The 26,718-nt window shown below is 39.0% G+C and overlaps 1 protein-coding gene across 2 annotated transcripts in view; it reads right to left on the bottom strand.

Moving 5' to 3' along the window:
* Nucleotides 1-21,261, bottom strand: part of mib1 (MIB E3 ubiquitin protein ligase 1) — a 69,494-nt gene extending 48,233 nt beyond the window's left edge. For both annotated transcript variants that reach the window (XM_079613272.1, XM_079613273.1), the window contains exons 1-8: nucleotides 19,936-21,261; nucleotides 18,813-18,984; nucleotides 13,820-13,949; nucleotides 6,888-6,992; nucleotides 6,234-6,300; nucleotides 3,785-3,989; nucleotides 2,499-2,682; nucleotides 1,147-1,291 (exon numbers count right to left, since the gene is read on the bottom strand). In XM_079613272.1, the coding sequence (XP_079469398.1) occupies nucleotides 1,147-1,291; nucleotides 2,499-2,682; nucleotides 3,785-3,989; nucleotides 6,234-6,300; nucleotides 6,888-6,992; nucleotides 13,820-13,949; nucleotides 18,813-18,984; nucleotides 19,936-20,164 (1,237 nt within the window). In that variant the 5' untranslated portion in view covers nucleotides 20,165-21,261. The remainder of the gene's footprint in view (nucleotides 1-1,146; nucleotides 1,292-2,498; nucleotides 2,683-3,784; nucleotides 3,990-6,233; nucleotides 6,301-6,887; nucleotides 6,993-13,819; nucleotides 13,950-18,812; nucleotides 18,985-19,935) is intronic.
* Nucleotides 21,262-26,718: the final 5,457 nt, after the last annotated feature.

The following is a 26,718-nucleotide window of genomic DNA, read 5'->3' as shown; positions in this document are numbered from 1 at the left end:
TTTTTAGTAAATTATAGTAAATTTTATTTTATTAAATACTATATTGTACAGTAAAATTATTACAATGTTAATAAATGCATTTAACATTTTAATATATTACTATAACAATAAACAAATAGCCATATTGGGTCAAAACCTGGTAATGGCTTGCATATATATGTGTGTGTGTGTGTGTGTGTGTGTGTGTGTGTGAGTGTGTGTGTGTGTGTGTGTGTGTGTGTGTGTGTGTGTGTGCGTGCGTGCGTGCGTGCGTGCGTGTGTGTGAGAAACTCGGAAAATTTGAATATCGTGCAAAAGTTCATTTATTTCAATAATTCAACTTACCGGTAAAAAGTTAAACTAATATATTATATAGACTCATTACATGCAAAGCTGTGAGATATTTCAAGTCTTTATTTGTTATAATTTTGATGATTATGGCTTACAGCTTATGAACTTGGGGTTTTCACTTGGGGACATAATCATCAAAATGTATATATTAGTATACAAAATAAATATATTAGTTTCACCTTTTAAGTTTAATTATTGAAATAAATGAACTTTTGCACGATATTCTAATTTTTTGAGTTTCACCTGTGTACACACTTCCCAGCAAGCCATTACCAGTAACAGCGACATTTATCAAGTATTTCTCAAATCAAATTTTGCCTTAAAAGAATAGTTTTAACAACGGCTTCAGTTTTTATTAGTATTATTATTTATTATTATTTTTTATTCAGGAGCTTGACAGGTGACTTTATAAAATGTAGTTTAATCACTATCTTCTCAGTTGTTTAAAAGATTAAATCAAACATCAAAGTTTGATCAAAAGTTTAATTTTCCAATAAAAGATGATACTTTTTACATGATTTTCTCACTTTTTTTCTCTCACTATTGTGCAGCCCTAATTGAAATGTAATGATATCAAAAGATACCAGGAAAAAACCCATGTGCACTACCACTCAGTTTGCACACACCTAATAATTCTACATTATTACAAATTTCCACTTTTTTCAAGTCATTAAATCTATGAAATAACACAAATGGTGTTCATAGGAATAAGTGACCAATTTAAAAAATATATATATACTACTATTTACTATCCTCTCCAGTATATTTATTTATATATATATAAAAATAAAAATAAAGTGTGTGTGTGTGTGTTACCTCCAGAAGCATTAGTAACAGCAGATCCAGAAGGAGCCACTTTAGTGACGGCAGCGGGGTTGTACGTCCAGGACGTCCCGCACACCTCGACTTTCAGGTCGCTGTCAGAGTAAATCTGCTGCACTCTCCCCACTTTTCCAAGAGTCTGCTCGGAAGAAAACACAGTGTGTGAGTGTGTGACTGTCCTAAACGAGATTGATTGCTTTGAACACACTTTCTTTTCCCTCGAAGCTCAGAAACGTCTGGAATGCTAGACAACTTTGTGTTCAAACCGTTCGTTACGCACAGGTACAAACGCCCCTCTGAGAGCAACATCCTAAGTACTGTGGAGGGAGAGAGAGAGAGATGTGGTGGTCGGAGGAGAAAAAAAATCAATAAAGTGTAAGGTCTAGCTTTTAAAATTGAGATTGGCTCATTTAAAAAGAGAATACCCAACGGCTCCTAAGCTTGCAGGACCCATTCCTCATCTATATGGCTCATAACTGAAGCTATTGGAATTGTGAGCTTTGTCCATTGAGGACAACAAAAGGGAGAAATATAAAGCAAGCACACAGGCCCGACGCCACTCACAGCATCCCATCGACTGCTTCAGGAGGCAGGGCTGCAGATCACATAAAACAACTGTGCTATTGGCAGTGGATCAGCCTCAGACCGGGTCTTTATGACAACGATGAGGTCTCATCATCGCCTGCCTTTACGGGTCCTTTTATTTGTGGGCTAAATAAAGAAATTTAAGATGCTTGCTTAGTAGTAGTAGTAAAAGTCTTTCTGAATTATGAACAATTGACTATGTATGGCATTAGTCTCAGATATTTTTGTGCAGACTTGAGTCAGATGTCTCAGTATGAAAAAAAGGTCATTAGAAAAGTATAAAAAATAAAAATAAAGCTGTGGCCTAGTGCTTAGTGTCGCATTGGTGCCAATACGGGTGACAAGTTTAAATCCAGCAACATTTCCTGATCCTGTTCATTTTTTGTCCTCTCTCCTATTATTTAATAAAATGGCTAAAACATATCCATGTTCTCATAACTCAGCCAAAGAGTAATATAATGTTACACATTCACAGAAACAATGTCAAGTAATCTTTAAAGGGATAGTTCACCCAAAAACTAAAATTGTGTCATTTATTTACACGCATGCTGTTCGAAACCTATATGACTTTCTTCTGCAGAATACAAAACAGACATTTTGAATTTTTTTTGCTAATGATTGACTTCCAGTGTATGGACAAAAAAAAATACTAAAACGTATTTTGCGCTCCACAGAAGTCCCGCAGGCTTGAAATGACGTGAGCGTGAGTAAATGACGACAGAATTGTAATTTGTGTGTGGATGAGGTCAGGTGACGCTCACTGGCAGCATAGCTTCAGCCCACTCTCCGTGTCCTCTCTGGAGTAGTTTGATGCGGTCGATGTCATAGCAGATCTGGACCAAGTCTCCCACCAGGAACTGAGAGCTGCCTCCCTCCGCTCCAGCCGCCACCTCTCCGCTGCGCACGACGTTTGCCTTGGTGAGCACCGCCGGGTTAAACGTCCACCTGGAACACACACAAGGGTTTGTGTCCATTACACAGTAGAGTCGTGGATCCTCAACGACAGTTGTTTTCACAAAGCAAGGAAACAATTCAATGGAAAACATGATCTACTATTGTTATCTGCATTTTGCAACAGCTGGGCATTAATCATAGTGAATCGGACAGATTTATATTAGCTGAACTTATATTAGCAGTTCCTCGAAACTATAAAAAAAACAAAAAATAAAAAAAATAAAAAAACACACACACACGCTAAGAGACAGCTTCTTAGTGCTAGGCAACGATTAACTGCATCCAAAATAAAAGTTTGTGTTTACATAATATGTGCGTGTACTGTGTATAATTATTTTGTATATATAAATACACACATGCATGTACATATTTAAGATATATTTGCATGTATATACTGTATTTATATATTCATATATAATTTATTTTATATATGAATATTTTACATAAATAACACATTTTCTTAAATGCATAGATGCATGTGTGTGTGTTTATATATACAAAATAATTATACAAAGTACACACACATATATTATGTAAACAACTTTTATTTTGCCTGCGGTAAGGAGAATGGAGGTGGGGCTCATTTGCATATTTATAGAACCGCGTATACTAAATGAGGCAAGGGTGTAGAGTTACATTCAAGCTATTTTAATTCATGACAAATTAATTTTTTCAAAGAAAAAACGTTTAAATATGTCATTTTGGTGATCAAAGATGAGTTTTAAGGCATCAAATTATTGACTACAAGGGGACTTTTAATCGCGATTAATCGTTGACCAGAACAAAAAATTGTTTTAATATTGTTGCACTGCTTAGGTATATCGAGATGTTTTTGTTCAAAAAGCAGTTTAATGCTACCAAGAGGACTAATGTGAAGTGTTTCTTATGTATTGACGAATTATTGATTACCAATTATTTACTTGGATGTGTAGAATGTGTATATACAAATGTAAAATTGTAATGTACATACTTATTAATCAACATAATTGTAATACGATTTGTCATAAATTTGAGGTTTGTGCCTGAAACATGCCACCATGAAACAAAAGGAAGAATGGCCCGTGATGATTTTCGGAGGTGCGGTGTGACTGACCGGTTTCCACTAGGATATTGAACAACTATGTCATGGTCTTCGTCGATGCCGCACACAGTGCCTGTGGTGGTGAGGGTTTCGAACATGCCATCGGTCCAGCCCCCGTGTCCGTGCTGCAGCGACTGAACGATCTCCAGGTCCAGATCAATGTTGACCAAGTCTCCGATCTGCAGGCCCCCAGGGTTCCTGTTTCCATTCTGTTCACCTACGGACGGTCACAGAGGAAAGAGAGAGATGGTCGAGGGAGCAATAGAACAGCTTCTCATGGGCATTATCATCTGAGACCAGCGTTCATTACTCTATTGTGACCAATCATTTAAAAAAAATGAACTGAGAAGATTCAGAAATGGCCTAGTCATGCTAAAGCATCTGCACTATCATTCAAAGATCGGTTTTAGATCGGTAAGATTGGTAACACTTTACAATAAGGTTCTTTAGTTAACGAACTAAGAATGAACAACACTTCTACAGCATGTATTAATCTTAGATAATGTTAAGGCGAGACACGGCAGGCAAAAACTCTAATTGTCTAACAAACTAATTGTCTTCAATAACATGTCTTCTTTCAAACTTGTGGTGAAAAAAAGTCCAAAATACACATTTAGGTCTTTATTTCACTACACTTTGTCTGTTTGCGTCTGTAGATTTCTCCTAAATTCAACAAAAGTTGGCGTTCTAAATCAACGCGCTGCTCCGCGATCGCTGTCTGCTCCCTGTCATTCACACACACCGCTGGAAAGCGCTCTCTCTCCTGTACAATGCTGTCGGATCAAAATATGGTCATTTCCTTTTTATCAGCAACCATTCGTGAAAGTAAAAGGGCTGAATGCACAATCTCATTGGCTGATGATAAATCTTCAAAGCCCGTTTTCTCAAAATGACTTTTCTCTCGTAATCCAAGTCCGAAATCTCCTCTTCAGTAGCACCTATATACACCAAACTCTCCAGTCTTGTACCTAGTTATATTATGAAGACATTTACAGAGGGATTTGAGGGATATATTATTCCTAGCCTGATTTATAGAACATTTTATTAAAAAAACACGGCGAAAATCATTTTATTGTTTCTATTCTTTTGACAGTATATTCTGATTTACAGGATAACAAAAGTAGATATCCATAAATCCCTCTGTAATTTTTTTCCCATCTAATATGTGAACACAAAGACAAAATATTTTTTAACCTGGCTTTATCCAATACTCAGATTTAAAAATATAGATATATGCAAATGTGCGCATATTTAATTAGATATTGCCTCATTTGCATATTTAAACATTAAATTACAGAAAATTTGTAATACATTGTTTTCTCATCTTAATGTAATAAACTGGGAAAGTTTCATGGTATCTCCTAGTTAAAAATGTTACCCTATTCACCCGTAGTGTCTCGCCTTAAGTTCAACATTTACTAATACATTATTAAAATCAAAGGTTGTATTTGTTAACATGAGTTAATGCACTGTGAACTAACATGAACAAACAATGAACCGATGTATTTTTATTAACTAACATTAACAAAGATGAATAAATACTGTAACAAATGTTTTGTTCATGTTAGTTAATACATTAACTAATGTTAACTAATAAACCTTATTGTAAAGCGTTACCCATTTTATATAGTTTTTAATAGAAAGCTTTTGTAACTTTATACACTACCATTAAAAGTTCGGTGCGAGTACGTTTTTTTATTTTATTTTTATTAAAGAAATTAGTAAAACTTTACAATAAGGTTTCATTTGTTCACATTAGTTGACGTATTATATAATGGGTGTACATAATAAATAATTGGTCTGAATCAGCCTGAATAACTTTCCTCTCTCCACCAATCCCGAATGAAATGATTTGCACGAGTCACGCTTCAATGTCAGCATGCCAATTTTCCAGATTTTATTAATTAAATGTATAATATAAAATATTCTATATAAATACAAATGGTCTCATTACATACGCGTCTCCAAAAAATATATCATACATCACACCGTAACTCCAATATGCGTGAAGTCTTGTATGCATGTGTGCGTTTCAAATGAATGCATTTTGGTAAAGTGAATTGAGATAACTCTTGCTTGGTGAGTATAGGGAGCAGTGAACACTGCATAGGGACCCTGTGAATTGGACCGCAGCTTAAGACTTTGAGCTATGTGGGACCATGCCTTCAGGTTTCAAGAGTAATTAATTTGAGTTCAACCACTTTTGTTTAGAACCTTCTGTTATTGGCTTGGATAGCAAGGAGTCAATTATGGATTGGGGCCAAAAGAGCTTTTAAACTGGAATGTGTCACTGAAGCTAAATGTACGTGTGAAGATCACAGCATCTAGTGCTGACACCTAGTGGAAGCATCTCACACAATACACTGCAATGGTGGACTTCACTCAAACACATATTCATCATAAATAGTGTGTGCCTACAAGTATGATATATGTGTATAATACGAGACATTTTAAAGCTTACCCAACACTGGACAGTGGTCTCTGTAAAAAGCGCCTCCTTTGGCATCTTGCACACATTTCAAATCAGACTAAAAAAAAAACACAGAAGAAGACACTTATGAGAGATTTGTTCAAACTGTTGTGTGTGCCTGATGACAACATTCCTAAAGTCTAAACAGTCTCAATGATACAGTTGTCTGTGCTTCATCCTCTTTATCCAAATCTAATTAATAATTCCAGTGGCAGATGGCTGCGCACACCCTACGGATATATAGCGATCGCATAGACAAAAGCCGTAGCCCAACTGCAAAGAGATTGGCTGAAATTCAGACGTCGCAGAAAGCCGAACAGCCAATGAACGGGCAGCCTCGCGCTTCAATAGCGGAGGCACGCTTTACGCAGGCCACTCCCATTGCTCTCTTTGCCTTTGCTCCTCATGTTGATTCTCGCTCTCTTGTGAAGAGACAGAAAGGGGACAGATTTCTTTTATCATGCAGATAGCTCATCCAGCTGCCCCTCACAATGCCTGCCCTGCACATGGCTCTCATAAAGAAGCCCAGCTTATGGGATGCTGGTCTGTGTGTGGTGCATTGTGTGCGCGGGGGGGTGGGTAGCAACACAAAAGCCAGTTAACTGCAGTCTTTTGTGTATGCGTGTAGTGATGGGGGTGGCTCACCATGCCCTCGAATCCCACTCGGTAGAGGTTCTTGGCCCCGTTGTCCCAGAGGACGTAGGCTGCGCTGTGGGGGCTGGCAGCACTCCAGTCCTGGATCTCCGTCACCTGAAACAGAGGAGGATGGTGAAGAAGAAAAAAAAGAGCAAGAGAAAGAGGAAGTCATGCAGACGACAAGAAAAAATCCCTCACTTCAGTCACATGACTAAAGCAGTCTAAAGTCTGATTAATGCAACTAACAAACACGTTATTCAAGGGAAAAAAGATTGAAGTACCATGGATTTCCCAATATAGATATTGTGCGAAACTATAAAATTACACACAAAAAAATGCCACTGAATGGTAATATGCCTATTTTAAGCAGCTTCTCGTTGACTTGACTTTAAAGTCGCAATGAAATGGAAGTAGCAACAGATTTTTCTTCCGTATTGTGACGGGAATAGTATAGGGTGAGGACTTGGTTTGTTGAGATGTGCCGCGTGTAAAAGTGGAGGCCAGTGAACGCGAGCTTGAGCGGCGATTTAAGCAGACTAAATGAGTGGAGAAGTCCTGCAGGAATGGGGAGCGAACATTTGAGCTTGATACGTTTTTCGTCTTGGGTCTTCAGCCAAAAACGTATAAATCCCGCCTGACTAGTGCGCTTCCCATTATGTGTCCTCATTAGGTCAGTAGGCGGAGAGTAGATAGTCTTTTTTGGATGTTCGAACACATGGGGCCGGTTTCACAAAGCTATTTTAGACCGGCCTATAGTGTTAGACAAGTCTAAAATTTGCTTATAGACTAGTCTAATGCAAGTTAGACTGTTTCACAAAAATTTTACTTAATTTAGACCCAAAAAATTAGACACCTTACTCTAAGACATCTAAGACTCTATGTTACCTTGGCAACCAGCAGTAACAATCAGTTACATCACAAACAGCCAAAAGAAAAGGGAAAACGGCTCATAATTTGTGGTTTGCAGACAACGTGGAGAGCGCTGAGAAGGGAAAGAGTTTTTAGGGACCGCATAACCTACTGGAAATATATAATAATGAGGACTTCATCGTCAGTATCGTTTTTGTATCTTTTCTGTACGTCTTTAACGCTCAACGGTCGGATTAACGCTGTTAACGGTCATAGCAATCTTTTTTCAAACATTTCTTCTTGTTACTACATTCTCTGCTAAATTTCCCAAGTAAAATGTCCTTGTAACTGTTATACTCCAACAAACACATATTTTCTGCTGGGATAAACTGAGCGGCTGGATGCGCTTACTCGATTCGCCATGTTTTTTGTTTTGAAAAGTGTCTTAGTTTACCCAGAATGCATTGCAGTGTAGTCCTACTTAAGATAGTCAAAGTCTTAAGTGCTTTGTGCAACGGTCTGATTAAGATGTCTATCTGAAGTCTGACTATCTACTATATCTAAGCCATAGTCAAAGTCTATCTTTGTGAAACCGGCCCATGAGCGTTTACACTACGAAAGCAATCCGGTCGAATGCATTTTCGACTACCTCTGGAAGCGCGCAAAGGTGGACAAACTCAAAACAGTTTAGACCCCGTTTACACCTGTATTTAGCGCCACCACTTGTGACCGGATTGAAGAAAATGCTTCTTAAGGTTCACTGAAGTGCCTTGGAACGCGCAGCTTTGAATGATGCGTGACGTTATTTCCACTAAAACAGGAAGCTAAGGCGGGACATATTGAATGGCTCCTCCCCTTTTCAAATACGCAATAGCGTTTAGTTTACCTCACAGACTGCACCTTGGAAGCGAATCCGAGCGCTGATGATATGTTGGATTCAATAGTAGAGGTGTGAACAAATTAACCAACGTACAGTTGGAAAACGGCATAAAACTCGAGCGTTTGAGCAACCGAACACGCATATCCAACCCATATTGCTCTGTGACGTGTCAACGGTCGCTTTGCCCAGGTGGTTTACTTTAAAGCATAGGGGGCGGGACGCTTCAGATTCTAGAGAGCATTTGATTGGACAGAAGATGTGATGAGAAGCTGAAGTCCACGGTGATGTCAGAAAAATCTGTGATCCATTTTAGCGGAATTTTTGAATGCTATATCTCCTAAATGCAAATTTTGTCACTGTTTTGGAACACACCAGCTTATTCATAACTTTAAGGCTAACATATTCCTAAAAGCTACATTTTGATTTCATGGGGGCTTGAATACAAGGTGTAAACAGGGCCTAAGATGGATCCATAACACACATTTAGAAAATAGATTGTGAATTTTCATTTCATGCAGACTTTAAGCAGTGAACTTAAAACAACAGCAACCCCAACTTGCCTCAAATGCCAGTTGTGTTTAATGATCCACTGTCAAACATGCTATGATTTCCTCCACAATAATGTACCATATGAAACTTCACAGAATCCAACAAATACATACAGAAAACATTAGAATAGTCTGATTAGCAATTTGTCTTATGCCTTTTGCAAGGCCTTCTTAACCTTAAAAAACATCCCAACGGATATGAGTTTGAAATATTATGTAATGGTAAAACAGCTCAAAATTACAAAAACACTAAACAAGCAGAGTTTCACCACCAGTAAATGCCATTCAACGTGTGAATCGGAGTGACAGAAATGCTCCTCTAATTACAAATGGTGAAGTAGGCTTGAAGTAGGCTGTCGCTTTTACAGGAAGTGTGTTTGAGAGCTCTCTTTAAATACATTTAACTGGAGTGGCCTGAAATATCTGATAATTCAAAGAACAAATAAATAGTTGACTTGCACAGTACTTTTTTTGAGTGTCATTACTCTTGGTGGATTTTAATATGCCATTAAAAATATCAATGTTGAACTTATGGGAAATATTACAGAGCAGCAAACGGCCTTATGGTCCTAAAAAAAAGTTAAGTACATCAAATTACACAAAAATGGTTTCCTACTGGGACAGTGTACAAATTAAGGCTGCCCCTAATAGTCAATTAAACGTTAGTCAGGCTTAGTCCACCCAATTTTAATGTCGCTTAAAGGATAATTCCGGTATTTAACACCTTGAGTCTATATTGTAGTTTGTTTTGGATGAACAAGAGTGGTGGACAAAATTTTTTTGACAATGGTTCCTCTCTCGAGTTTTTGACTATAATAGAATTGGCCATGGACCCATTTAACATTGGAGTCAATGGGCATGTCCGAAAATGTCATTAAAACAACCAATAATGTTCGTTTACAAAACTGTGCAACTCACCGAGTGATTAGTGATGTTAATTGATGTTCCAGAAACAAAAAGTGTTGCGAAATACAGTTTCTGTCGTGTTTTATTCGTCATTGAGCGGAAGTTACACGGTTGTGAAGTGTCTGAAAAAATCGTTCCACTATAGCAAAATAAACGGATTGGAATCATATATTGCGACGATATATTGTTTATAATCATCAACAAACACCACTAACCACTCGGTGATTTGCACAGTTTTGAAAACTAATGTTAAAGACTGTTTTAATGACATTTTCGGACATGCCCATTGACTCCAATGTTAAATGGGTCCATGGCCAATTCTTTTATAGTCAAAAACTCGAGAGAGGAACCAGTCAAAAAAATGTTGTCCACCACTCTTGTTCATCCAAAACAAACTACAATATAGACTCAAGGTGTTAAATACCGGAATAATCCTTTAATCGCGGGGAAAAAAAACTCAGAAAACAGAAAACTTTTTAACAGCTGGTCCATGTGGTGGTTATGTTGGGCATGAAAATCCAAATCTTCGCCTTTCATTCATCGACATCAAACATGGTTTATCATTTGACAAATGCTAGTAGCCTAACGTTAGCCACTTTAAAATGGCTGCTTGCTCTAACGTTAATGTTAGCCTAGATAAAACAGCGCTATTATTAGGCGATATACATGAAAAATCGGCGGCAGCCCTAGTACAAATACATTTTAAAAAGTGCTGTTCTCTAATTGGGCTTTGCAGGTTCGTCAATAAGCAAAAGAGAAGCAGTTGTGAGCAACAGAGCACTAACTTATTACAATGAGAACTCTAAACGCACCTGACACTAGAATACAACAAGGAAAGAGGTTACTGAAAAGACTTAAAGGGGTCATGAATTGAGAAATCAAATTTCCCTTGATCTTTTGACATATCATGTACTATAAAACATCCTGCGAGTTTCAGAACTCAAAACTCGCCCGCTAGTCAAAAAAACAGCTTTTATTGAAGCCAAGCTTGTAAAACGATTCATTTTGGATTTTGTCACATTAAGTCATAGAGCGACAAAAGACTGCCTCGGCAGAAGATCATCAATGCCTATGTCAGTAAGACACTGTTCGTTTGTTCGCTTCATTGTACTGCAGATTCGGTTTTAAACAAGAGAGTTTGACGCAGGCTTTTCAGAGAGACTGAAAAGAAAAGATGATGCAGTGCCAACACCATTGGATTTAACAGTAATGGCGCAACACACAAGTGTGATCAACAGTGGTTTTACCATTTGTCACTATTGCTTTGTCTGATATGTACTGAGTATTTATACTGTAGCGCCACAGCTAAACTGAATATTGTGATAGTTTCAATTTGCTGTTCTTTCCCTTGCTTCGTCATTTACGGGGTTAATGCGTTGGATTTTCGGATACGGTAGAAAGCGATGTAGAGAATGCTGCTTTTGTTATTGTTTTGATCGAAGTCATTTCGCTGAAATCCTGAATAAAAGCATCAGTGAGCGACATCCGTTTTGTCATCAGTAAGACATTACAACGCGTTTAATTTTAGCATCTGGTGTCCAAAACTACCTTGTTACCAATCACATCAACGTGTGATCGTCAACGAGTAGATCTCTGAGCGGCTGTGAGTGAGTGGAGGCGGGGCTAATTTGCATATTCGTAGAACCGCGTGTACTAAATGAGGCATGGGTGTAGAGTTACATTCAAGCTATTTTAAGGCATGACATTTTTTTCAAAGAAAAACCGTTGAAATATGTCATGATGGCGAACAAAGATGAGTTTTAAGGGATAAAATGATTGACTACAGGGGGACTTTAAAGCTAGAAGGCAATTTTCGGAGTGGCTAGCAATAGCAAGCTAGCTTTGAAAGCATAAGATCCCACCCTCCCTTCAGAGTCTCCAAAGCAACACCTTCTTCAAAACACATGAACGCAAACAGCAGATTCTGTAAAGCGCTACGAGACAAGAGAAGGCGTTAAATTCCCACAGGTCTCAAAGCACATAACATTACAATAATAATGAACATAAACTTACAGAGCTCTGACATGTATACCTGACTGCTGCAGGTTTTTAGGTGTTGATAGTGTTGACATAGAAACGCATAAATCCAAGTCTGAGGACATGAACAGCTCCGGGTAAGAAAGTCACGGGCTGCCATTTTGGAATTACGGTGATGACATGGTGTGAACACAGCATAATCGATGTTTTGGTTCACGGGGAACTGTAAAATACCGCCTATGTTTGTTTTTGCCGCTGCTCTGTGGCTGTATGTGTACAACTCTGCATATATGCGTGTGATGTCTGCGCGAGCAGGTGTGCCTGGACTCATGGAAATACATACATTGACAGGCAGGTAGGACATCGTAGCACTGCATTCGGACTGAATGCAATGACTGGACAAAAAAATGTTTTGGTGCAACGATTAATTGCGATTAATCGCATCCAAAATAAAAGTTTGTGTTTAAATAACATATGTATGTGTACTGTGTGTAATTATTTTGCATATATAAATACACACATATGCATGCATATACATATATATATATATGAACTATTTGCATGTATATATTTATACATAATCTATCTATATTATATATAAATATAAATATTTTATATATAACACATTTTTGTGTGCATGCATGTGTGTGTGTATATATATATATATATATATATACAAAATTATACACAGTACACATACATATATTATTTAAACAAACTTTTATTTTGGATGCGATTAATCGTTGCCCATCCCTAGTCCTGAGACTTCTATCGAAGATAAATGTACAGTGTTTTTATATTTAGGCCACTTCTATTATTGATTGCTATCAGGATGTGAAGAGAGTGTAAATTATTAAAACAAAAAGTGTTTATGAAACAAATTACCTACCCTATCTTTGAACTTTATTTGCCACAAACAAGACTTACAAAGCATATGCAACACGCATAAATGTTTCATATTGTTGGTAAAAGTTTCAACTATGTAACGAGATACTAGATTTCAACATCGGCCATTTTCTTCAAAACAATTCCACGCGTGCAATGGCAGGGACATTGATAATTATTTAATATGCAAAACTGTTACCCCATCATAGCAGTGGGCGTTTACTTCCCAGTCTTGAACGTGATGCCCATCAAAACGGAGTGTTAGAAAGAAAGGATCAAAAACAGGATAGAAAATAGCTTATTACTTCTAAATTAGGATGTTTTTTGATATAAAAAATCTTGATAACATCATAACTGGACCTCAGAGAACATTATAAACTAAAAATAAATGCAGTTCATGACCCCTTTAAAAAGAAGGTAACCAAAGACACTTTTAAAATGCTTTTAAAACACTTTTTAAACTGCAGAAAGTGTATGTCAACTAGTTGAAATGACTTTCCATCGGTTTAAATGTCATATATCAATGGCTACGGATCAAAAGTGGCATTACCACACACTGGGTGTTTAGTTGACCATGGAGAGGGATTTCAACATCTCTTCAGTTCAACCCTATATTTGATGACTATTGTGTGAAAAAAAAGAAAGAAAAAAAAGTAACTTCTCATGTTACTGCTCATTTATGATGAATAGTTTATGGTGTATGGTTTAAGTTGCTTTGGATAATCACATCTGCTAAATAAATGTTAGATTAATAACGTAGAATGGCACCATCTCATTTCTCTTCAATGAAGCAAGTGCACAACACAATATGTATATACTTGATAGAGGGAATGTTTTCCATCTAATAAATGATGAGTAAAGAAGGGTGAGCATAGCCAAACGTGTTGAGGCATTACCTTCCCTCTTCTTCCATTCCCGCCATCCTGATCCTCCCACTGCCAATCCACTCCCCGCACCACCCGTCCTCCTGCAAAGATGCCCCGGGCGGTGATCTTCTTTGACTTGCGACGAGATTCCAAAAGAACTCTGTGGAAAAACATACAAGAATGTTACTAAGCGAACGGCAAGAGTACAGAAGTTATGCATTGGAACATTAGGGCATTCGTTTTGCTCCCAGTTGGAGGTAAAGTAACTTCCTGCTTCCACTGTTGGGTTGTCATTATATTGTTCAACTCGATTTACTTTAAACCTCTGATGTCTCCTGAAACCTGCAATGCACCCAGAATGAAAAGTCCTGGGTAATGTTTAACATCTCTTATGGTTTCTGTTTCTACAAGAGAACTTGTCTGCCATCTGGAAGTTGCCCCATGCTGAACCACAGCAGACCGTCTAGGATTCTCCAGCTTTGCTGACATGTTCATTTCTAAAATGCCAATATTGTCCGATAGCCTCGTGGTTAGGGTGCCGACATATAGCGCAACTCTCCGGCGACCCGAGTTCGATTCCCAGCTCGAGGTCCTTTGCCGATCCTGTTCCCCCCCAATCCCACGCTTTCCTTTCAAAATCTCTATATACATATGCCAATATTAAAGGATTAGTTCACTTGCTGATAATTTACCCACCCCCATGTCAACCAAGATGTCCATGTCTTTCTTTCTTCAGTCGAAAAGAAATTAAGGTTTTTTGAGGAAAACATTCCAGGATTTTTCTGAATATAATGGACTTCAATGGAAACCAACGGTTTGAAGGTCCAAATGTCAGTCTCAATCATAGATAAATGCAGCTTCAAAGACTCTACACAATCCCAGTCAAGAAATAAGAGTCTTATCTAGCGAAACGATCGGCCATTTTCAAAAAAATAAATAAAAATTATATACTTTTTAACCCCAAATGCCCGTCTTGTACTATCTCTGAGATGCGCCACGTATTTCTGTGCCATCACGTTGGAAAGGTCACGCAAGACGTAGTCGGAAGTACAGACCCAGTGTTTACAAGAATTATGTATGTACGTTGAATGACACAGATTTAGATGTATTTGTGTCAGTTTATTGTTTAAAATGGTCCTTACGTGCATATCATTATTGGTACGTGCATTAGTCTTTGCCCGTTCGCTTTGTAAACACGTCTTGCGTGACCTTTCCAACGTGGTGACGTAATATGTGGCGCATCTCAGAGATGGTATAGACGGGAATTTGTGGTTAAATTTTTTGAAAATGACAGATCATTTCACAAGATAAGACCCTTATTTCTCGGTTGAGATGTCGAGACTTTAAAGCTGCATTGAGACCTATGATTGAAACTGACATTTGGACCTTCAAACCATTGGTTGCCATTGAAGTCCACTATATTAAGAAAAATCCTGAAATGTTTTCCTCAAAAACCTTAAATTCTTTTCGACTGAAGAAAGAAAGACATGGACATCTTGGATGACATCGGCGTGAGTAAATTATCAGCAAAACATTTTTTGAAAGTAAACTAATCCTTTAAAGGGATAGATCACCCAAAAATTTACATTTTGTAATTGACTCACCCTCATGTTGTTTAAAACCTGTATGAGTTTCTTTCTTCTGTTGAACACGAAAGAAGATATTCTGAAGAATGTCACCAGATAGTTGACCGTAGCAATTGACTTCCATAGTAATTATTTTTCCTACTATGGAAGTCAAAGCTACCATTATCAACATTCTTCAAAATATCTTCTTTTTGTGTTTGTTCAACATAAGAAAATAACTCGTACAGATTTGGAACAACTTGAGGGCGAGCAAATGACGACAACATCTTCGATTTTGGGGTGAACTATCCCTTTAAGATCGTGTGCATCCTTAAAGCAGCTGGAAACCACAGCATGAGACAGCAGCTGCCAAGGGAAACACCCTGCAAAAAGCCCTGGCTTCACTACTGCCTTTGTGTGTTGTACTTCACTAACCATTCTCACGAGGGGAATAGAGGCACGCTTAGTTGAAAGGAGACCAGCTGTTGAGCTGACCTATTGTTTCTTTGAGCTCATGTTGAGGGCAGTTATGGACGGCTGACACGAGAGACGTCTAAACAACTGCTAGACTTCTTAATAGCCTTGGCCATATGGAGACGCTGAAAGAGACGTTACACTCAAGCCATTCAAAAGGAATAGATGGCAACTCTAGAAACAAAACAGCAGCTCAAATTTCTAGATTCAAAGCACAAAAAAAGAGTTAACTAGGCTATTCCTGGCAAGCTGTAAATAAAGGCCCGGGTGTACTCGATTTTCAGCGTTACGCTTCGTCCTGTGCACAGTCGTGTCCACACAGGTTATAAACTATAGGCTAGTCAACCGTGGATGAGTGGGAATGGACGAGTTCGACACGTGCGCAGTACAACTGCTTTTCTATACTCTACAAATCATCAGAGGGCGGCACTGAGTCCTGTCCTTTACGGTATAGGACATTCCCTTGGAAGGACAGAAGAAGAAAAGTACCGCCATAGCAAGCAAAGTTTAGAAGAACCAAAACAAAAACAATGGACAGGGATATGCTGTGTTACCCGTGGCTAAGAAAAAGTTGTGTGCTTTCAGAAATTTTAGCCTAAGTGTTTTTAACTTGCTTATCGCTTGACTTTTGCTCCCGTTTATGCCTTGTTCTTGAAGAAGGCTAGTTAATTTACCATACGTGACAGTATCGCTAACCGTTCCTCTAAGCTGTTGACAAATCTCGTCATCCGCCCGGATGAGCTTTAAGGAGAAGAGCTTTAGCTTCGGCATCACTCCAATTTGAAGACATTTGTAAACAGCGCTGAGTTAAGCGCGTTATCAGTGCAACATTTCATGAATGGCCGTTAGCCGTTGCTCTTTTAAACGGCTTCTAATTGGCCCATTTCACTTACGTCAGCGCGTTCTGACCTCGAATGTGCAAAATACTGGTAATCTTTATTCCGCCTTCACACAGAACAAAGTAGTACATATACTGGTAATTTACTGGTAATGTTATAACTTCCCTTACTGGTAAATTTACCGGTATATTTGGAAAAGTCCTGTTCACAGTCACACAAGATCTGTTAACGGTAATTTACCAGTAAAGACTGTATGTGTGAAAGGGGTGTTTATCTGTTATGTCTTTAGTGAATGTTTGGTTAACTGTTAGAGAAAAACATCTGATCTGATGAGTAACATTATATTAGATCTGTGCGGTACAGTAGGTCTTAATATATAGGCTGTGTTTCATTAATGTTAATCAAACAACTGTGGTCACATGGGAAAAAAAAAGTTAAATCCATTTTTTCTATAGATATTTGGGTTTGACTTGGTGTGTGCTGAACTTTGAGTGTTATTACCAGAGATTTTATCATTTATCTTTCATATGCATCAAGCCATATGTATATAGTCTGGAAAAATAATAATAAGGGAAGTGTAAAATGATTAAAAGCCAATGTCATAACGAGTGATAAATGCTATTTAAACTAATTATTCGCATTTCTAAAAACAAGCACCATACTGTATTCTGCTATTTTCTATTACTGTATTCTACTACTACCACCTCGGTGGAAATGTAGAGATTTATTTTTGGACATTTGTTTAAAATGTGCAAGTTTACTAAGTCTACTAATGCCGTCTGATTACCAGTTGAATTTAGAAACGTGAAAAACCAAACTTCATTCACAAGCCTCTCTGGATACCTCGTATCCCAGTTACATGCACCATAACAACAACTTTTTTACCATAATGTTGGGAATTTGCCCAAAAAAGAGAGGTGGTAGGCCCAAGTCACCGATAAACAAAATGGTGGATAACAACAAGAATGATCCGTGACGCAATTTGATTGGCTAGTAATTTACCTGTCATAAGGTCAGATGTGAATTAAATTGCTTTTATACACCAGCTAGTAATTAATATAGAGTAGGCTAACTTTTGCATCACACAAAAACTGCAGTTAATGTCAAAGGAAAAGTATAACATGTTGTGTCACTGAAAATGAAATCGGCTGGAGCGAGAGGAAACATAAGAACTTGTTAAAAAATTACCAAACAAGCATGGAAGACACCACCAGGGCTCAGTTGTTCAAAAGACGTTTGAGTTCAGTTATCCAATTGGATCAAATTTAGAAAATGTAGAGATTTCATTCTGATTATGAAATTGGATTGGACCACAAAATCAAGTTTCGACCAAATAACCTTCAGTAGAAGGCAGTAGAGACTTCAATGCGAAGTCATTCATGCTTTTTATCTTCATGACCAAACACTTTAGTATGCGTCTTTCAAAACTTTTTTGGGGGGAGGATATTAGGGATACCATCCTTGATTTAGGATGAACATTGGGAACAAAATGCAATAAAACTTTAAAATTGGTGAAATAACACAACATTTGCATTTTCTCTTGATTTTTTTTTACTGTTACAGAGATAATGTACTGTAGATAAAGTAGCCATCTATGAAGCCTTTCAGCACAATAAAGAAAACAAAAGATTTTGTCCCCATAAAATGATACATGTGTGTATCAGGACCAGGGTGGTCCCATCTCCTGTTGCTTAAAGAAATGCACAAAAGCAAGATGCGTCAGCTGATCCTGGATAGCAAAACTTGTGATTTCCAAATCTGGATTATTCTGCTCCAGAGACTTTTAGCACAACTGGGCCCAGGTAGACATGACAGTACAATGTCCCTTAAGTCAAAACCACCTAAATCAAGACCAGTGGGCCGGCTTTAACGCCATGCACTATCCAATCGAGAGCTAAGATAGCTTGCATTTCGATTTTGAGCTTACACAACTCTCCCAAAGTGACACACGCCCTGACCAATGATGCAAACTGGTCTGTGCTATTAAAGGTAGTCCCACCTGTCGTATACCTGTCGCTGCGCAACACAGCCTATAACTGAAGAAAATGTTGCATGCTGGGTCTGAAACTGGCCAGAGAAGCTCCCTCATCCACAGAGGGAGTAATGTCAAGGAGTGAAGCCCGCAGGGAGGAAAGCCACACTCACCTCTCACTACCCGGGGTGGTGATGCGGTAGAACCTGTGGCGCAGGTGGTGTTTGTCACCATGGTAACAGGTGGTGCAGAGGTCATAGTTGGTGCACTCTGCGCATTTCCACCGGATCCCGATGATGGGCTGCTGCCGACAGGTGTCACACATGGTGCCATCGTGCTTGATTCCTGCGACATTGCAATTACACGCATAAGACAAGGGAGTTGATTCCACCTGCATTTGTAATCTGGATTTATACGCCGATTCCAAAAATTACTCGTAGTCAGATTAGCCTATATTACATTTTAAATACTCATCAGCAATTAGGCTACTTTATTGATTCAATGATTACATATTCACACACTGACAGTAAATTATATCATACTTTGATTCTCAGATGTTGTTAAATGTCACTTGAGATGCAGGTATACAAATAAAATAGAATTTTTTAAAGTAATTATTAGCTTTTGTATTGCTTTTGAGTGTATTTTCTTTCTTAATATTTTTATGAGCTATAAATTTAATTTTTGGTTACACTATATTTGGTAACACTTTATTTTACAGTGCTTGTTACATATGTTACATGTACTTACCATAGTAATAACAGTAAATTATGCATAATTACATGCAACAAACCCTCAAACAATTCCTAATCTTTTGTTAATTCATATTACTTAGTACTCAAATATATAATTACACTAACAATGACACCTTAAAATAAAGTGTAACCCTTTATTCTAATGTGTCCCTGTTACAGTGTAATACGTTTAAGTACAGAGTAATATTAATTAACTACATTACTATAGGGTTAGGTTTAGGGTTAGTTGCATGTAATCATGCGTAATGTATAGTTATTATTAATACAAGTAGTCTACATGTAACTTGTAACAAGTGCTACCCTTTTTTATAAAGAATACATTTTCTAGTTGTTTTATATGAATACGGTAATATACAAAATAATGGGATGAACGAACCAGGTCAAAAGTATCCTAAAACAATCAAAGTCATATGATTTGAATGATTTGTTAAGACATCAAGCGTTAGATAATGTTAATTTAAGCAATTTTGCACGTTTGCGTTGAACGTTCAAATCAATAGTGGTGTTGTTTATGTCACGTGACCGGATCAGCCTCACTCACCTGTGGGCGCACTGTCCAGTATCCTCACATCATAGGCTCCGGAGCAGCGGTAATTGGCGGCGGTGCCGTTGTCCCAAACCACCACCACCTCCTCCGGACTCTCAAAACTCCTGACGGTGCCGACGTGCCCCTCTCCTCCGTCCTGTTTACCCCACTTCCAGTCAGGACCGCGGATCACTCGAGCACCCACTCCTTCCATCATGACTCGGTTATTCCTTCCGGTGGTCATCACGAGCAGACGTTGCGATTATATATAACTTAAATATGACTAGCCGTTAAGCCAGCACAGAAACTATTATAAATGAACTAATTCGTCCCGTCTTACATATGGGTCAATGGCCAGTGAAAGAGGACAATTTAGCGGTGTGGACAAGAAAAGGGATGCCCTTGTAATCAATGTCTGGTGATAACCTGGCAAAACATTTATACTAACTTAGTGAACTAACTTATTCGAAACTGTAAGTTACATAGGCGACATATAAATGTAACGTTAGCCTCTTAGTTGTTTACGTGGTAGAATAAGCAAATTTACTTAGTAATTCTCAATTATACTGGAAGCAATGTTGTGGAAAATGTTGGCAAAACGGTCAATTTCAGTCTCTAACGCCCCCCTTTTTTATTATTTTTTTAGCAAAGGCCAGTTAGCAAGTCCAGGCTAACCAGCTATAGCTAACCTTCCTAAAGTTGTGAGCGGTTACTTGACGTTAGCAAAAACGCAACAAAAACTTTCGGTTTAGAAAAAAATAATTGTTGTTTTATAGTGTAACGTTAACGTAATAAATTGTTTTGCGAACTTTGCCGTGCGTTCGCGAGCGTTCAACAGATGGTCCAACTTCGCGTGACGCGATCCCGAGGGTCTGCGCGAGCCGCTGTCCGTGAAAACCTGAAACGGCACAGGAGCTTCCAGTGCTGCTAATCCACCTTCACCGAAGCTTCCCGGTGTTTAACGGAAACAGGATTGCTAAATGAAAGGCTGTAGGTGAAGTAATCGCCTTTCTTCATGCCCGAAACAAACGCGCGCGCGGGTCTGTAAACAGCAGCCACATCGCCACGGATGAAGAGACCTTTGTTAGTGCTTTCCCAAAAATTACACCAGCAGCGGAACTTAATATTTCCTGTTCGAAAAGGATCCGGAGATCATTTCTGCAAGATATCCTTTAAAAGCGATCTTTAAGCCCAGGTGATGACAAAGGATTGGTGAAATGCGCTCTTGAGAGATGTTTCATTGAGGTGCAACTCAAGACGATCGCGTCGCCATTATTGTCAATCAGATTCAGAGCTCGAGCCAGTGGAGGTGGGACTGTTTGGGATCCAAGCAGTTCCCGTGGCGTAAAATGACGTCACGTCAGGATTTAAAGTGAGCAGAGCCCAGACACAAAAGAATTTGTGGGGTCTGTCCCATTTCACTCTCAACATTTGTCATGTGCATTTAAACAATTTATGTCACATCGCAATTATATCATTAAAATGTTCTGTATGGGATGATTTGTTGTTGTTGTTGTTGTTGTTGTTATTAAAACCTAAAACCTAAAAACCTAGATGCTGGATGTAACTTCAGGGTCAAATATAAAATCAAAGTCAGTTTCTCAGTAGCACTGATTGCCTTGTAGCTCAGGCATGCATTTCTTCATTTAAGACCACATATTAAGTGTATATATTTCATATTAAGACACATTTAACAATCAATCATAATATAACTATTGTACTATGGATGGCATAATCAGATTCCAAAAATGAAGTACTTGTAATTAGATTACATTACATTTTAAAATACTTGCATGCAGACTACTTTTGATTACATGATTACATATTATTCACACAATGGCAATAAATTATTAATAATTTAGACAAGGCAAGTTTATTTATAATGCACATTTCATACACAATGAAAGCAAAGTGCTTTAGAAAATTAATTAGAATAATCATAAAATCAGATGCATAAGAAGTAAAACATATAATTGATAAGAAATAAAATTAACAATAAAATCTGAGAATTCTGAATAACTTTTTTTAAAGCCTACTGCTAATATAGGTTAGGGTTTGTGCAATTGCACAGACAGACCAGCCACTAGTCATGTGACTATCACTGAAAACTAAGACCCAAACAGCTTTTTGAATACTGGATTTACAGAAACCATTCACTTTTAAGAAGTGTGGGTTTTTTAAAACACATTAGAATCCTGGTTTTAGATAGGTTTGATTTCTGTTAGTTATTAAAGTAAGTTTCACATAGAACTCACACCCACATTATTATTATTATTTTATATAAAAAATAAAAATTATTAATATTTTTATTTTTTAATAGCTCATTCTTGCTCGTTAGATCTTTGCTTCACACGTTCTAGCTAGCCCTATGGTTCACTGTTAAAATATTCCACTTGTGGCCTGTAGAGGGAGCAAGTTGTGAGAAAGTTAACAGACAGCAGCTGTTTAATGTCTTGTGGAGAGCTGCCATTATATATTCATATAAACAATTGAAAAATATATATTTATTTATTTATATATCTATATTTACGAAAAGTAGGCTATCCTTGTTCTAGACTTAATGGTCTTTTTTAACTTTAAAACTCTTTTTTGACTTGTCAGGTGACACAAAAGTAAAACCATTATAGCAGAATTCCTTTGACAACAAGGAAGTAAACATTAAGAGAGAACAGTGAGTATTACAAGTTTTACTATACTGAGCCAATGATCCCACTTCTATTTTTGTTTAACAAGTTTAAAGGGGTTCTATAATGCCCTTTTACAAAGTCTTGATTTTGTTTGTGGGGTGTACTAGAATATGTTTTCATGCTTGATAGTTAAAAAAACACATTATTTTTCACATATTTTACATTATTACAGCTTCTCTCTCCCCAGTCTGGTTGAACGCATAGTTTTCGATGAAGCCCCTCCTTCTGAAAACTTAAATGTGCTGTGATTGGCTTGCTGGCCCAGTGTGTTGTGATTGACAGCACTTAGCGCATGTTCGGGAAATGTCCTGCCCCTTCGTAACCGCAAGCTCTACTCAGATGTAAATATTAAAGATGGCGTCAATTTCAAACCATTCAAAGCCCGATTCAGACCCTGACAATATTAACGAACGAGAGGATTGTGCTGAACGGATTTCAAGCATGGGCTTTGCAAGCACGGATTTCACAGGACGTTTCAGAGGGCGATTTGTGCAGTTCCCCGCTCCAAGCGGACAGGACAAAACGCACTTCCCCGTCATACAGCGAGCTATTGGTCGTTGTTACTCGCTCTGTAGACAAGCTGCGGCTAGAATGGGACAGCGGTCAAAATTAGACCCAGTCGAAGCTGGACGGCCGTTTTTTGACCAGCCGCTCCCCAGCCCAACCCAGCCCCGTAAGCTTCTTCCCTTCTTCCAAGACCTCCACCCGGAGGTTTCAAAGTCTTGGAAGCTGCCCTTTTCAGCGCGCATTACTAATCCCGCTGCCGCTGATTACGACACTGTTTTCAATATGGCGGAGCACGGCTACGGCGGCGATGCCGCTCAAAGTTGCGGCCCATCTCGCGCCGACTTCGGCTCCAACTTGGAAGTCACAGCCCCTGCTGTCTTCCAAACCATGTAGGATTACTTCCACTTTAGTTGGAAAATCTTACATGGCCACTGGACAGGCACTGCCACTCTTCATTCTATGGCTGTGCTTAGATGATTAAGCAGACTGGGTTCAAGAGCTGGATGAAGGAGAGGGCCTGACTCCAGAGGCTGTTAAGGAGCTCAGACGGGCTATACTGACTTGGCTCTTAGAGCTACCAAGCACACCGTCTGGGCAATAGGCAGCCCCATGGCGGGAATGGTGTCAGTAGAGCGCCATTTTTGGCTCACTCTTACTGACATCAAAGAAAAGGATAAGACTTTCCTGTCAGATGCCCCCAAGTCTAAGGACAGCCTATTTGGTGAGTCTGTGACTGCTGTGGTGGAGATATTTTGTTGTTTTTCACCAGCTCATTCCATGCAGGTCTAGGGAGATCAAGCGGCAAACACCTACAGTTCGTTCGCGGTCGTCTTCTCTACAGCGCCCCCATGAGGTGCATCGAAGTGAGCCATCGCCTATGGAGCCCACTCGCAGAGACTGGGGTCCTAGGACCTGTCCACCGGTTCGCTTGTGGGAACGCAGACAGATAGACCTGAGTTCAACGGCCAAGGTCTCTCGTCCTCGGGTCCCCAGAAGCAGCTCCTGATTCCTTCACTCGTCCTCGGTGGGTGAACAAACCGCGCAAGCGTCTTCATCTCTCATTGTGGCCTCCTGGTTCCAGTCTTAACTGTCCCGCAGCAGATTGCGTCTCGGGCGGTTTTAGGCCTAGCCCTCCCGACGAGCAACGTCTCAGACACTCCGCGCGTTCCAGGCGTATGGCCTGTTTATGACGGCGTTCAAAACCCCCACTTTCGACATGGTGGGTCAGCCCGATCGGGCGATGGGACAGTTTGCTGTTTCAGAGGTTCCCACCACTTATGTCTCTCGAGGCCCTGTGCAGGGGAACCCGCTTATAACAAAAAGTTCAGCCGTGGTCACTCCATATGTGCTTCCTGTTTCTGCAGACGCAAGAGGCTTTCTGGAATCAGAGAAGGTACTGGCACCGGCAGTTCGGCAGGTTCCAAAAATAGAATGGTCCCTAGCAGAGTACTGGGCCTCTTGGTAGCACCTGCCCGAGATCTCACAATGGGTGTTACGGCTATACCATCCAATTCAGGAAAGACCCACCTCCTTTCGGTTGGATCCTTCCCACAACGGTGCATCCTTGGGAGGTTTTGGCTTTGAGTCAGAAGATTTTGTCACTCTTAGAGAAAGGGGCTATAAAAGAAATACTCCCCGCTCAGATGGAGTCCGGCTTTTACAGCCGTTTTTTTGTTGTGCCCAAAAAGGATGGTGGTTTGCGTCTGATTTTGAACTTATGTCACTTAAACCTTGTGCTCAGAGTGAGAAGACTTAAAATGCTGACGTTAAAGTCCATTTTGTCTCATATCCAAACCGGAGATTGGTTTGTGATCATCGATCTAAAGGAAGCGTACTTCCACGTGCAGATTGTCAAGAGACACTGTAAGTTCCTCAGGTTCACTTCCGAGGGCAAAGCTTATCAATACTGCGTTCTTCCATTCGGACTTGCTCTGGCATTGAACATTTACAAAGTGTATAGATGCGGTTCTGGCCCCGTTGTCCGGATCTTGAACTACCTGGATTATTGGCTGATATTAGCTCAATCTCAGGATTTGGCACAGAGACTTGGTACTCAGTCATTTTAGGGTTTACGCATAAACCTTCAAAAGAGTGTGTTGCTACCATGTCAGCAAACAACTTTTCTGTACGTGGATCTAGATCTAGATCTCCCCCACGTGTTCAGTCGTTCTGAGTCAGTGCAGGACATGAAGTCTAGTCCATGGGGGTTTATGCACAGACTGATGGGTCTTATGTGGTTCAGTTGGGCTTGCTCCACATGAGACCATTTCAATAGTGAATCAAAAGCCAATGGATCTCACCTCATTGCCACCCTTTCAGCAGAGTTATGATCACGCGGAGAGGCTTTCATGCCCTGGGTCCGTGGACGAGAATCTCGCTCCTTCGATGAAGTGGGACATCTAGGCCCCGTTCTGGCCCACTCAGATATGGTTTTCAGACCTGGGGCCGTATTATAAAGTTTAAAGTAAAATGTTTGGCTAACACTTTATTTTACAGTGTCCTTGTTACATATGTTACATGTACTCACAATAGTAATAACAGTAAATTATGTATAATTACATGACACTAACCCTCAACCAAATCCTAATCCTACCCTAACCCTATAGTAAGTACATGTTGTTAATTAATATGACTCAGTACTTATTATTTAATATATTGTTATTACACTGTAACAATGACACCTTAAAATAAAGTGTAACCAATTTTTGTCTTAAAGGTGGGGTATGTAATTCTCTTTTTTGGCCATTTTTTCAAAATCACTTAAAATCCTATTCCTAACCCACTTACAGCCACTGAGTTATAAGCACTGAAATAAAAATTAAGCAATTTAATCATCTGTGGAACGGGCAGGACTCGAAAAACTCCAGCCAATCATTTCCAAGACCACCTAGAATCATTGGACAGTTAGTGCGTCAATCAATCGGTTGTACCCCCACCCCCCTCCCCCATCCATGTCCATGTTCTTTGAATGGGTGGAGTCAAAGGAAAGAAGGTAGGACCATTTGAGTTGTGTATTTTCAAAATCTGCCAGCCGTTTTGCAAATCACATACCCCACCTTTAAGTAGGCCTATATGTCAAAATTTTAAGAATGACATAATTTTACACTTATTCCTAAACTTAAGTATAAGTGTGATTCATAAAGGTTCCTGGTGTTAATGCCTCAGCTCCTAAATTATTTAAGAGTGCTGGAGAGATATTCTTTCTAACCCTATAGGAGTTACAAGATGGCAGCAGAGAGGAGGAGAACACACACTCTCCATCAAAGATGTAATGTTTTGGAGTTATGTAGCCTATATGTTATGTATATATTATGATATGATGACAGGGAGATGAATAAACGATACAGGCTAGATCTTTTTAACTGACCTTGTAAGAAATGAAACAACTTCTCGCACTCTACAAATCAATCTCTGACTGCAGTAATTAAAGTAATAATGACAGTTTTGGCGACTGGAAAAATGCGGGTGCCGGTGATGATTTGAACCCTTCAGTGCACAGTAAGCAGGGTCTTAAATATGGCATGAACCACACTAAACATATACAGTAGTGATGGCCAAAAGTGTTGTGCGAAGGTTTTTGCTTTGTTTTTTTTTGTTTTTTTAT

The sequence above is a fragment of the Phoxinus phoxinus genome (genome assembly GCF_949152265.1).
Source record: "Phoxinus phoxinus genome assembly, chromosome: 5".
Taxonomy (NCBI): domain Eukaryota; kingdom Metazoa; phylum Chordata; class Actinopteri; order Cypriniformes; family Leuciscidae; genus Phoxinus; species Phoxinus phoxinus.
This window is presented reverse-complemented; position numbering and strand designations above follow the sequence as displayed.